Source organism: Somniosus microcephalus, chromosome 28 (assembly GCF_052327205.1).
Source record: "Somniosus microcephalus isolate GS21.2 chromosome 28, FLI_Smic_1.0, whole genome shotgun sequence".
Lineage (NCBI taxonomy): Eukaryota > Metazoa > Chordata > Chondrichthyes > Squaliformes > Somniosidae > Somniosus > Somniosus microcephalus.
Window position 1 is genome coordinate 16682069 of NC_141014.1, and position 12697 is coordinate 16694765.

Sequence of the window (12697 nt, forward strand, 5' to 3'; positions counted from 1 at the left end):
TCCACGCTGTCTGCTCACAAGATGGCGGACCCCACGAGGTCGGGCAAGATGGCGTCCAAGATGGCCGCTCCCACGGCGCACACGCGGCGGTGGCGGGTTTTCCGGCGGGGTTCCCTCTGCACACCTTCCCGAAGTGCCCCTTCTTACCGCACTTAAAGCAGGTGGTGCCTTTCGCCGGGCACAGGTTTCTGGTGTGCTTCGACTGCCCGCAGAAGTAGCAGTTGGGTCCCCGATGCGTCGCGGCTGTCGTAGGGCTTCTGGGGGGAGAGCGGGGCCCCGACGGTGTCGGGCTGCCGGGCGGGGAAGATGCCTTCCAAGATGGCGGCGCCCTTGGTGCACACGTGGCGGCGTGGGCGGCGCGGGCTGAAGAGTAGGCGTCCGAGTTTCTCTGGGCCACATCCAGGGATCACGCTGTGTCCACAGCCTGTTTCAGGTCCAATCCCGTTTTTTCCAGCAGTCTCTGCCGGATGTAAGTGGAGCTGAGGCCTGTGATGAAGGCATCGCAAACAAGCTCATCAGTGTACACTGCGGCTTTTACGTCTTGGCACTTGCAGTCTTTGCCAAGCGTTTTCAGGGTGACTAGGAACTCATCCAGCGATTCCCCAGGTCGCTGTGCGCGAGTAGCGAGCAGATGCCTAGCATACACCTCATTCGTAGGCTGCTGGTAATGCGCCTTTAAGATGTCGCAGGCGGCCGGGTACGTGTCGGCGTCTTGGATGAGGGGGTAAACCCTGTGGCTTACCCAATTCCGCAGGATTCCGAGTTTCATACTTTCAGCGTCCGTAGCGCCTGTGACGGCTGCGGAATTGTCCAGGAAGAATTCCATACACATAAACCAGTGTCCGAAGCGTGCCGATGCGTCCGAAGCATGCTGGTCCAAATCCAAATGTTCGGGTTTCAAGAGTTGATCCATTGTGTTGAAAAGTAAGTTAATAAAATTGATGAGCCTCAATAAATCCGAGACTCAATGTTAGCGGAACAAAACAAGGCTTTTATTAACTTAGAAGGTAACACACAGTGGAGAGGTGTCTTCCATCCAGAGGTCTGCAGTACTGGATGTGAGGCACGCTGAGCCTGCTTACATAGGGGCCAGGTATGGGCGGAGCCCTACACACAATACAATACAAGGTGAGGAAACGGAACTGAGGTAAGGGAAATGAAACTGAAACTAAACCACAGTCACAGGCACAATCACACAGAGAATACAGATGAGTGATGAATGGCATATTTCATCACAGTGCTATAACTCAATTTCCGGCGGAGGGGTGCTAACTTTTTCGGGGCGCTAAAATTAGCACCCCAGCGAAGTTAGCGCCCTAAAAGGGGCACCACCCAATTGTTCCCCCTTTATGTTCTGTAATTTCACCCACTAGAAACTGGATTGAGATGGGCCCAAGCCCATTTCACCCAGGGCCTTGACTGCCAGCAGGGAGCAGAGACTGTCATCCCATCAGGTCTGGTCTGGATTCAAACTTAGTTCTCAGAGCTAAAAGGCCCGTGCGCCAACCCTTGGTATTAATCAGTCCCCTTCTCGCCTTTACATCACTTACTGTCCTTCCTGCAGTTTTCCTTTTCTCTGTGTCTCAATGGCTCACATAGCCCTGGTTGAGAGTGCAGTCACTCGTTGTGCAACTGATTCCCGGGAAGGGAGTCAGCTCCTGATCGCTTCCCAGTACTCCTGCTGCAAAGTGGATGTGTGCAGAGGAGAGGATTGGGCTCAGCGGTGATGCCCTGCATAGTCAAATAGCCTCCCACCACATACTGTCTGGGTTTACATATGAAGACTGGCCACTAGGGCAGGGTTCCAGAGAACTTCTGCCCCTGCAAAACTGTAGGAACATAGGAACAGGAGGAGGCCATTCAGCCCCTCGAGCCTGTTCTGTCATTCCATTCGATCATGGCTGATCTGTACCTTAACTCTACCTGTGTAGTGTATGTACCTTGAAGAAGGAACTATATTCTGCAGCCCCTGTATACTGCAGTACCAGTAGTGACCACCCCTGTATATAAGCCTGTGTAGTAACTTTGTATAGTAGTTCCAGTTTTGTCTCCATTCAGTAAACACCTGTTATAACCAACTTCTGCAGTCCGTGTCTCAATTACACACGGACGTTACAACCTGCCTTGGTTCCATATCACTTAATACCCTTGTCCAACAAAAATCTCAGTTTTGAAATTGTCAATTGACCCCCGCCCCCCCAGCCTCAACAGCTTTTTGGGGGAGAGAGTTCCAGATTTCCACTACCCTTTGTGTGAAGAAGTGCTTCCTGACATCACCCCTGAACGGCCTGGCTCTAATTTTAAGGTTATGCCCCTTGTTTTGGACTCCCCCCACCAGAGGAAATAGTTTCTCCCTATCTACCCTATCAACTCCTTTTAATCATCTGAAAAACACCTCAGTTTATCCAGGCACTTTAAAGTGAGGAGGAGAGAAAACTGAGGGAATCACCAAAAAATGTTGGAATTGCGAACAGGCCTAGTTGAGCAGACAGTATGATTCTTGGATCGAAATTGGATGCCTTGCCAGCGTTCTAAGAGACAAACCACAATCAGTGAAAGTCACAACCTTGTTACAGATGCTTGTTAAGAGGCTTTTACCTGCGGAGGTGAAGGAGCGGGCAGTCACAGTCCCAAGGGTTGTTGGAGAGGTCGATGGTGTGCAGGTTGGTGAATTGTTTCAGGGTGGGAATGTAGCTCAGCTTGTTATTCTCCAGGTAGAGGCTCTGTAGCCCAGCATTCAGTCCGTCAAAGGCCCCGTCAGAGATCTGCCGTGAGAAACCAACAGCCCAGTATTACAAGAAAAACAAAAAAGAAAGACTTGCATTTATATAGCACCTTTTACGACCACCCAAAGCGCTTTACAGCCAATGAAGTACTTTTTTTGAAGTGCTGTCACTGTTGTAATGTAGGAAACGCAGCAGCCAATTTGCGCACAGCAAGCTCCCACAAACAGCAATGTGATAATTGACATGAATCAGTCATTCATGATAATACTGAGTGGCCTACGGGTGGCGCTGTCCAGGGAGAGTATAAATACTCGGGCACGGGCCCAGCTTGCGCAGGACATTCTCAACAGGAACTAGTGAAGGACACAACTAGACCTCCATGTTGTAAAACAGTTGATTAAAGCTTTGTTTAACGCTTAGACCAAGTGCCTAGTAGTTTTCTTACGTCAATAATGACCAGATAATCTGTTTTAGTGATGTTGATTGAGGGATAAATATTGGCCAGGACACCGGAGAGAACTCCCCTGCTCTTCCTCGAAATAGTGCCGTGAGATTTTTTGCATCCACCTGAGAGAGCAGACGGGGCCTCGGTTTAACGTCTCATCCGAAAGACGGATAACTTTTAACAACAATAACTTTTATCATGACCTCTGCTCCAATTTTTTCGGACAGCAGGTGCTGGTAATGGTTCTGCTGTTGCCAATTCCAGCTCCTCTAGACCCAACTTTGGTCTCTTTACTTGTTCCATTACCACCCCCTTTTGCCTTGCACCATCATCCCTTTTAATCTCTCCTTCCTTCTACCCTATCACAGTCCTTCCCTGTTGTTCCTTCCTCCCCTCCTCCCTTTCCCTGCCTCTGTACTTGCTTAAGAACTTAAGAAATAGGAGCAGGAGTCGGCCATACGGCCCCTCGAGCCTGCTCCGCCATTCAATGAGATCATGGCTGATCTTCGAGCTCAACTCCACTTTCCCGCACAATCTCCATATCCCTTGATTCCCCATTGTAATGATCAATAACATGTCATTCTATAGTGGACACTAGGTGGAGCCGTAGAGCTGTATATAGCTGTATGTATAAGACTACACTACCCAGCTGTATGTATATTAAGACTACATTACCCATGAGGCACTAGGCTACCCACAAGGCAGCAGTCAAGATGGAGGCCTCTACAGATACTGTACCTAGTCCACATGTGCTCAATAAAGTAACTAGCAAAAGCTAGCTGTGTTCATAATAAGAATGTCTATTAATTAATGAACATAAGATGGTACCAGGATGGTGAAGATCTGCTGAAAATTGTGAAAAGCGACATGGAGAATTTGAAGCCACCAGAGCATTTGAAACTCACAGGAAACATCGACTACAATTGGCAGACTTTTAAACAACAATTCGAGCTCTACATTGCAGCCATCGGATTCGGTACGAAGCCAGATGCAAGGAAGATAGCGTTGCTGCTTACGGTTGCAGGCCCACAGGCAATAGAGGTATTTAATACATTTGTATTTAATCCAGAGGAGAACAGAGAAAAATTAGAAGATGTGCTAAAAAAATTTGATGCACATTGCTCTCCCAAAAAGAATGAGACCTATAAAAGATACATCTTCTGTTCTCGGACACAGCAGCAAAATGAGACTTTTGATAGCTTTATCACTGATCTGAAACTGAAAGCACAGACATGTAATTTCTCTGAGCTGAAATCATCCATGATTCGTGACCAGATTGTGTTTGGTATTCATGATAAAAAAGTCAGGGAACGTCTGTTGAGAGAAACCGAACTAAATTTGGAAAATGCGGTGAAAATATGCCAAGCCAGTGAGCTAGCTCGAAAGCACGTGAAGACTTTCAGTGAAATCAATAATGATGCGATTGTAATGAGTGATAATGCTGCTGTCGGTGCTGTGTCCTACGAGGGGAAGAAACGTGGGCAGAACAGAAATGAAAAGCAGTCGGAGGATGAAATTTTTAATTGTAAACGCTGTGGTTACAAACACCAGTTAAGACAATGCCCAGCGTTTGGAAAAATGTGCACAAAGTGTAATGGAAAGAATCACTTTGCCAAACAATGCTTTTCAAAAGTAAAAACTAAGAAAGGGCAACGAGTTAATATAATTGAGGACACTGATTTAAGTGAGACATTTTTTGTACGAATGGTGTCATGTGACGATATCAAAAAGGATACAGAAAATGTGCAGCCCTCAGAAATGGACAATGCTGAACATAACGTCAGTGCAGTAAAAGAGGACAAATGGATGATCCCACTGCAGATAAATGGAGCATTAGCTACATTGAAACTGGACACTGGGGCAAAAGCAAACTTAATCAGTATGAGTGACATAAAAAATATGAAAGAAAAGCCCAAAATACAGAAACAGTCAGTACTACTGAAGAACTATAATGGACAGAAAATAGATAGCTTAGGTGTATGCAGACTTAAAGTGACAGTCAAAGACAAAGTGCATCATCCCATGTTTTCTGTTGTGGCTGAAAGACTTGATTCGATACTAGGTGACAAAGCTTGTGAAGGCTTAGAACTGGTCAAGAGAGTCTACCGTATAAACTGTGCCATAAGCAGACTAGATGACTCAGGTGATGAAGCAGAGAGCCCATCAAGGATGAAAAGGCCAAAGGGTACCCATGTCTTCAAAAAGCCTAGTTTCTCCAAGAAGAAAGAAAAAGACTTGAAGGTCAAAGAGAAGCCAAAGGAAGAAAAGCACAAAGAGGAAAAACACAAGGAGAAAATGTCCAAAGATATAACCGCAGCAGATGTTGTTAAGCAGTGGAAAGAGAAAAAGAAAAAGAAGAAGCCTGCACCAGAGCAGGAAGCAGGCCAATCTTTGGTGTTCCATTAGCCGAGGCTGCTGAGAGGACTATGCTGTATGATGGGATCCAGCTGCCAGCAGTTTTTCGAGAGTGCATTGACTACATTGAGAGTTATGGCATGAAGAGTGAAGGAAACACTGAAACCCTCTCCAAGCAAAGATCGCAAGGAGACCTCGATCTATACAAGAGCAGATTGATGACAATGCCGCAGCTGCATCTTGTCATTCACCGCCAGAACAATCTCATGAAGACACATCAGACTTACCCGTGTTGAGAAGATCCACATGTGAAGTAAAAAAGCCCGATAGACTTAATCTTTGAGTACAATGTAAAGCTTTGAAAATGTGTTGACTGTTTTGAAAATGTTTATGTTTATAGAGCACTAACAAAAGTGTTACTGATATTATCTTTGTTGTTTTCTTGAAAGTTGATTGATATTGATTTTGTTAAACCTCAAAGAAAGGGGGATGTAATGATCAATAACATGTCATTCTATAGTGAACACTAGGTGGAGCCGTACAGCTGTGTAGAGCTGTATATATAAGACTACAGTACCCAGCTGTATGTATATTAAGACTACATTACCCATGAGGCACTAGGCTACCCACAAGGCAGCAGTCAAGATGGAGGCCTCTACAGATACTGTACCTAGTCCACATGTGCTCAATAAAAGTGTCTAGCAAAAGCTAGCTGTGTTCATAATAAGAATGTCTATTAATTAATGAACATAAGACCCATGAGTCCAAAAATCTATCGATCTCAGCCTTGAATATACTCAACGACTCAGCATCCACAGCCCTCTGGGGTAGAGAATTCCAAACCTGTTACATCTGTGGCTTTTTCCAGTTCTGACGAAAGGTCATCGACCTGAAACATTAACTCTGACTCTCCACAGATGCTGCCTGACCTGCTGAGTATTTCCGGCATTTTCTGCTTTTATTTCAGATTTCCAGCATCCGCAGTATTTTGCTTTTGTAACTTTGATTCTTTTTTGGGATGTGGGCATTGCTGACATTTACTGCCCATCCCTAGCTGTCCTGAGAAGGTGGTGATTCAACTGACTGGCTTGCTAGTCCACTTCAGAGAGCAGCTAAGAGTCAATGGAGATGTTGGTGTGGGACTGGATTTATAGAATGTCTTGAATGTAGGAAAACGTCCCAAGGCCCTTCACAGGAGAGCAATCAGACAGAAATTAACACTGAACAAAAGAAGGCGATATTAGGAGGGGTGACTAAAAGATTGGCCAAAGAGGTAGGTTTTAAGGCGGGTCTTAAAGGAGGAGCAAGAGGCAGAGAGGTTTAGGGAGGGAATTCCAGAGCTTAGGGCCCAGGCAGCTGAAGACACGGCTTCCAGTGGTAGAGTGAAAGGAATGGGGGATGGACAAGAAGCCAGAGTTGGAGGAGGGTTGGAGGGCTGCAGGGGGTTACAGAGGTAGGTCGGGCTGAGGTTATGCAGGCGTTTGAACATGAGGATGAGAATTTTAAAATGGTGGCATTGGTGGATGGGAGTCAGTGTAGGCCAGCGAGCACAGGGGTGTTGGACGAATGGGACTTGGTGCGGGATAGGAAACAGTCGGCAGAGTGTGAATGTAAAAGGTATGATCAGTAAGTTCGCAGATGACACGAAAATTGGTGGGGTGGTAAATAGCGAGGAGGGAAGCCTCAGGCTACAGGATGATATAGATGGGTTGGTCAGATGGGCGGAACAGTGGCAAATGGAATTTAACCCTGAAAAGTGTGAGGTGATGCATTTTGGACGGACTAACAAGGCAAGGGAATACACAATGAATGGTAAGACCCTAGGAAAGACAGAGGATCAGAGGGACCTTGGTGTGCATGTACATAGATCCCTGAAGGCAGCAGAACAGGTGGATAAGGTGGTTAAAAAGGCATATGGGATACTTGCCTTCATTAGCCAAGGCATAGAATATAAGAGCAGGGAGGTTATGATGGAGCTGTACAAAACGCTGGTAAGGCCACAGCTGGAATACTGTGTGCAGTTCTGGTCGCCACACTATAGGAAGGATGTGATTGCTTTGGAGAGGGTGCAGAGGAGATTTACCAGGATGTTACCTGGGCTGGAGCGCTTCAGCTATGAAGAAAGACTGGACAGGCTGGGGTTGTTTTCCTTGGAGCAGAGAAGGCTGAGGGGGGACCTGATTGAGGTGTACAAAATTATGAGGGGCATAGATAGGGTAGATAGAAAGGAACTTTCCCCCTTAGTAGAGGGGTCAATAACAAGGGGGCATAGATTCAAGGTAAGGGGCAGGAGGTTTAGAGGGGATTTGAGGAAGAACTTTTTCACCCAGAGGGTGGTTGGAATCTAGAACTCACTGCCTGAAAGGGTGGTAGAGGCAGGAACCCTCACAACATTCAAGAAGCATTTAGATGAGCACTTGAAACGCCATAGCACACAAGGCTACGGACCAAGCGCTGGAAAATGGGATTAGAATAGACAGGGCTTGATGGCCGGCGCGGACGCGATGGGCCGAAGGGCCTCTTTCTGTGCTGTATAACTCTATGACTCTATGGCCTAGAAATTGGGTATAGCCCCGCTTGGGGCGTTAGAATTGCCGCAGCGCAAAGTTTATAGCCAGACGCAACTTATCGCCACCTGGCGCGATATTGGGTTGCATCGCCCCTAAAGGTGATTGAGGCGCGAATTCAGGCATTACACGGGACTCCTAAGGCGCTAAACTTCCGGCGCAACCCAATATCGGAGCGGACGGCGCAGCGCAGGTGCTCTCAATTGCCGATGACCACGAGACTTCCAGGCACCGGCCGGCTCTTAAAGGGGTGGGTCAGTCAGCTTCAGCATCCACACTCTGCGCCTTGTAGGCCTCAGAATCGGCGCAGGCCCTTCTCTGGCGCTAAAAACTTGGACCAGATGGAGAAGGTGAGACAGAGAGCAGAGCGCTTCACCAATGAGGCTCTGGAGCAATTGGTGGCCGCAGTGGAGCGCCGGAGAGCTGTTCTCTACCCAGACAATGGCAGGAGGCCGAATCATAAGGACTACCGACGAGCTTGGAGGGATGTATGCCAGAGGGTCAACTCCAGCAGCATGGTGACCAGGAGCCCTGTCCAATGCAGAAAGAAATTCAACGCCCTCACTCGGGTCGTGAGGGTGAGTGTTGTTTCTGCAAACTTCTGCATCCCTTCATTTGCACCTGACTTTATGGCTACAGGGTGGGCTGTGCCCCATTGGCCATCTGCCAGCAAGCACCCATGGCCCTTTCTGGGCACACACATGCACATTTGACTCAAGGCGTCATGTAAGGGCTCTTGCACCATGGGGGGCATGAGATGATCACTCAGGGCATCATGTAAGGGCTCTTCCACCATGGGGGGCATGAGATGATCACTCAGGGCATCATGTAACATAACTTCCCCCTCCTTTCCCCTGCAGTCCAAGCTGGCGAGGATTCGCAAAGACCAGTTTTGCAACGGTGGAGGACCTCCACAAGTGGTCACTCTCACAGATCTCGAGGAGAGAGTCCACCAGATTCTTGGAGGACGTCTGAGTGGTCCTGTAACCACTGCAGCTGCCGACCCCATTGTCGACAGCGATGGTAAGGTTCTCACCTTTTACAACTGTCTCCTTCCACTTGTTCCCCCCGCCAGCATAGAAACATAGAAGATAGGAGCAGGAGTAGGCCATTCGGCCTTTCGAGCCTGCTCCGCCATTCAATGAGATCATGGCTGATCATTGAAATTCAGTACCCTGCCCCTGCCTTCTCCCCATATCCCTTGATCCCTTTAGCCTTAAGAAATATATCCAACTCTTTCTTGAATATATTTAATGAACTGGCCTCTGTGGCAGAGAATTCCACAGGTTCACCACTCTCTGGGTGAAGAAATTCCTCCTCATTTCAGTCCTAAATGTCCTACCCCTGGTTCTGGACTCCCTGACCATCGGGAACATCCTTCCAGCATCTAGTCTGTCCAGGCCTGACAGAATTTTATAGGTTTCGATGAGATCCCCTCTCAATCTTCTAAACTCCAGTGAGTATAAGCCCAATCGACACAATCTCTCCTCATACGTCATTCCTGCCATCCCAGGTATCAGCCTGGTGAATCTTCGCTGCACTCCTTCCATGGCAAGAACATCCTTCCTCAGATAAGGCGACCAAAACTGCACACAATACTCAAGGTGCGGTCTCACCAAGGCCCTGTACAACTGTGGCAAGACATCCTTGTTCCTGTACTCGAACCCTCTTGCTACGAAGGCCAACATACCATTTGCCTTCTTAAACGCCTGCTGCACCTGCATGCTTACCTTCAGCGACTGGTGCACAAGAACACCCAGGTCTCTTTGCACTTCCCCTTCTCCCAATCTATTGCCATTCAAATAATAATGTGCCTTCCTGTTTTTGCCACCAAAGTGGATAACCTCACATTTATCCACATTATAGTGCATTTGCCATGTTTCTGCCCAATCACCCAACCTGTCCAAATCGTGCTGGAGTTTCATGACATCCTCCTCGCAGCATACCCTCCCACCCAGCTTTGTGTCGTCTGCAAATTTGGAGATATTACATCCAATTCCCTCGTCCAGATCATTAATATATATTGTGAACAGCTGGGGTCCTAGGACCGATCCTTGCGGTACCCCACTAGTCACTGCCTGCCACTCGGAAAACGACCCGTTTATTCCAACTCTTTGCTTTCTGACCACCAACCAGTTCTCTATCCAAGTCAATACCTTGCCCTCAATCCCATGTGCCTTAATTTTGCACGCTAATCTCTTATGCGGGACCTTATCGAAAGCCTTCTGAAAGTCCAAATACACCACATCCACTGGTTCTCCCTTATCTATTTTACCAGTTACATCCTCAAAAAATTCCAGTAGATTAGTCAAGCATGATTTACCTTTTGTAAATCCATGTTGACTTTGTCCGATCCTGTCACTGCTTTCCAAGTGCTCTGCTATTACATGTTTTATAATGGACTCTAGCATTTTCCCCACTACCGATGTCAGGCTTACCGGTCTATAATTCCCCGCTTTTTCTCTGCCATCTTTTTTGAATAGTGGGGTAACATTAGCTACCCTCCAATCCATGGGTACTGTTCCAGAGTCTATCGAGTTCTGGAAGATGACCAGCAATGCATCTACTATTTCTAGGGCCACTTCCTTAAGTACCCTGGGATGTAGATTATCAGGCCCTGGGGATTTATCGGCTTTCAGTCCCATCAATTTTCCAAACACCATTTCCCTACAAATACTGATTTCTTTCAGTTCCACCCTTTCATCAGACCCTATGTTCCCCGGTATTTCTGGGAGGTTATTTGTGTCCTCCTTTGTGATGACAGAACCAAAATATGTATTTAGTTGGTCTGCCATTTCTTTGTTCCCCATTATAAATTCCCCCGATTCTGACTGCAAGGGACCTACGCTTGACTTCACCAATCTTTTTCTCTTCACACATATCTATAAAAGCTTTTACAGTCAGTTTTTATGTTCCCTGCTAACTTACTCTATTCTATTTTCCCTTTCTTAATTAATCCCTTTGTCCTCCTTTGTTGAATCCTGAACTGCTCCCAATCATCAGGATTATTGCTTTTTCTGGCCAATTTGTATGTCCTCTCCTTGGATCTTATGCTATCCCTAATTTCCCTTGTTACCCTCAGTTGAGTCACCTTTTTTGTTTTATTTTTGTGCCAAACTGGGATGAACAAATTCTGTAGTTCATCCATTTGGTCTTTGAATGTTTGCCATTGCCTATCCACCGTCACCTCTTTGAGGGCCATTCCGCAATCAATCCTACCCAACACGCTCCTCAGACCATCGTAGTTTCCTTTATTTAAATTGAGGACCCTTGTTTCTGAGTCAACTACTTCATTCTCCATCTTAATGAAGAATTCGATCATATTATGATCGCTCCGACCCAAGGGGCCTCGTACAACAAGATTGCTAATTAATCCTTTCTCGTTACATAATACCCAGTCTAAGATGGCCTGATCTCTGGTTGGTTCCTCGACATATTGGTCCAGGAAACCATCCCGTAAACACTCCAGAAATTCCTCCTCCACAGTATTGTTACCAATTTGGTTAGCCCAATGTATATGTAGATTAAAGTCACCCATGATGACTGCTGTGCCCTTATTGCATGCTTCTTTAATTTCCCTTTTAATGCCATCCCCAACCTCCGCCTTACTGTTTGGAGGTCTATATACCACTCCCACTAACGTTTTTTTCCCCTTAGTATTTCTCAATTCTACCCATACAGATTCCACATCATCAGAGCTAATATCCTTCATTACAATTGCGTTAATCCCTTCTTTAACCAGTAATGCTACCCCACCTCCCTTTCCTTTTTGCCTATCTTTCCTGAATATCGAATACCCCTGGATGTTGAGTTCCCAGTCTTGGCCATCCTTGAGCCACGTTTCCGTAATCCCAACCAAATCATATTCGTTTACCTCTATTTGCGCAGCCAATTCATCCACCTTATTACAAATGCTCCTCGTATTAAGACACAAAGCCTTCAGGCTTGTTTTTTTAATGCTCTTTGACCTATTAGAATGATTATTTACTGTGGCCATGTTTGATTTAAACCGTTGATTTCTCTGACTGCCACTTTTGTTTTTCTCCTTCCTATCTTTTGCTTTTATCCTTGTTTCCCTTTCCTCTGTCTCCCTGCTCAGGTTCCCAACCCCCTTCCATTTTAGTTTAAACCCTCCCCCACAGCACTAGCAAACAAACCCCCTAGGCATGCTTTCTCACTGTGGACCCATGTCATAGCCTTGCCGCAATCTGGCATCCCTTGCTGCCAAGCTGTCCTTTTGCTAAAGCCACTCTTCCACCTCCCTGCTTTCAGATGCTGCATCACCAGCTCGGGAGCCGGGCCCTCAAGCTGCCAGTGCCAGTGCCTCTGAAGGCTCAATGAGAAAATTACTGTCCAACAGAAGGTCAGCAACTCTCTCCAGCAACGATCAGAATGGCCAACCCAAATGGCTGCAGCTTTTATACTAGTGCTGTCCCCTTTAAATAGCGCCCCCCGAGTCCGAGAAGGGCCTGGGAATGCTCCATCCAACTGTCACTAATAGCGCCAGGCGGAACGGTTGCGGGCACCACCGAATATCCGGTCCGGGGCGCCAAAAAGGCGTTGCACACTGAAATGACGTCATGATCTGCCTGCGCCCGCGGGCG

At 46.9% G+C, this 12697-nt stretch overlaps 1 protein-coding gene across 1 annotated transcript in view; it reads right to left on the reverse strand.

The window, feature by feature from the left end:
- LOC147099003 (chondroadherin-like protein) overlaps positions 1-12697 on the reverse strand; it is an 82307-nt gene that overhangs the window by 11834 nt on the left and 57776 nt on the right. Inside the window, exon 4 of the mRNA XM_085969523.1 lies at positions 2599-2765. Coding sequence (XP_085825649.1) covers positions 2599-2765 — 167 coding nt within the window. The remainder of the gene's footprint in view (positions 1-2598; positions 2766-12697) is intronic.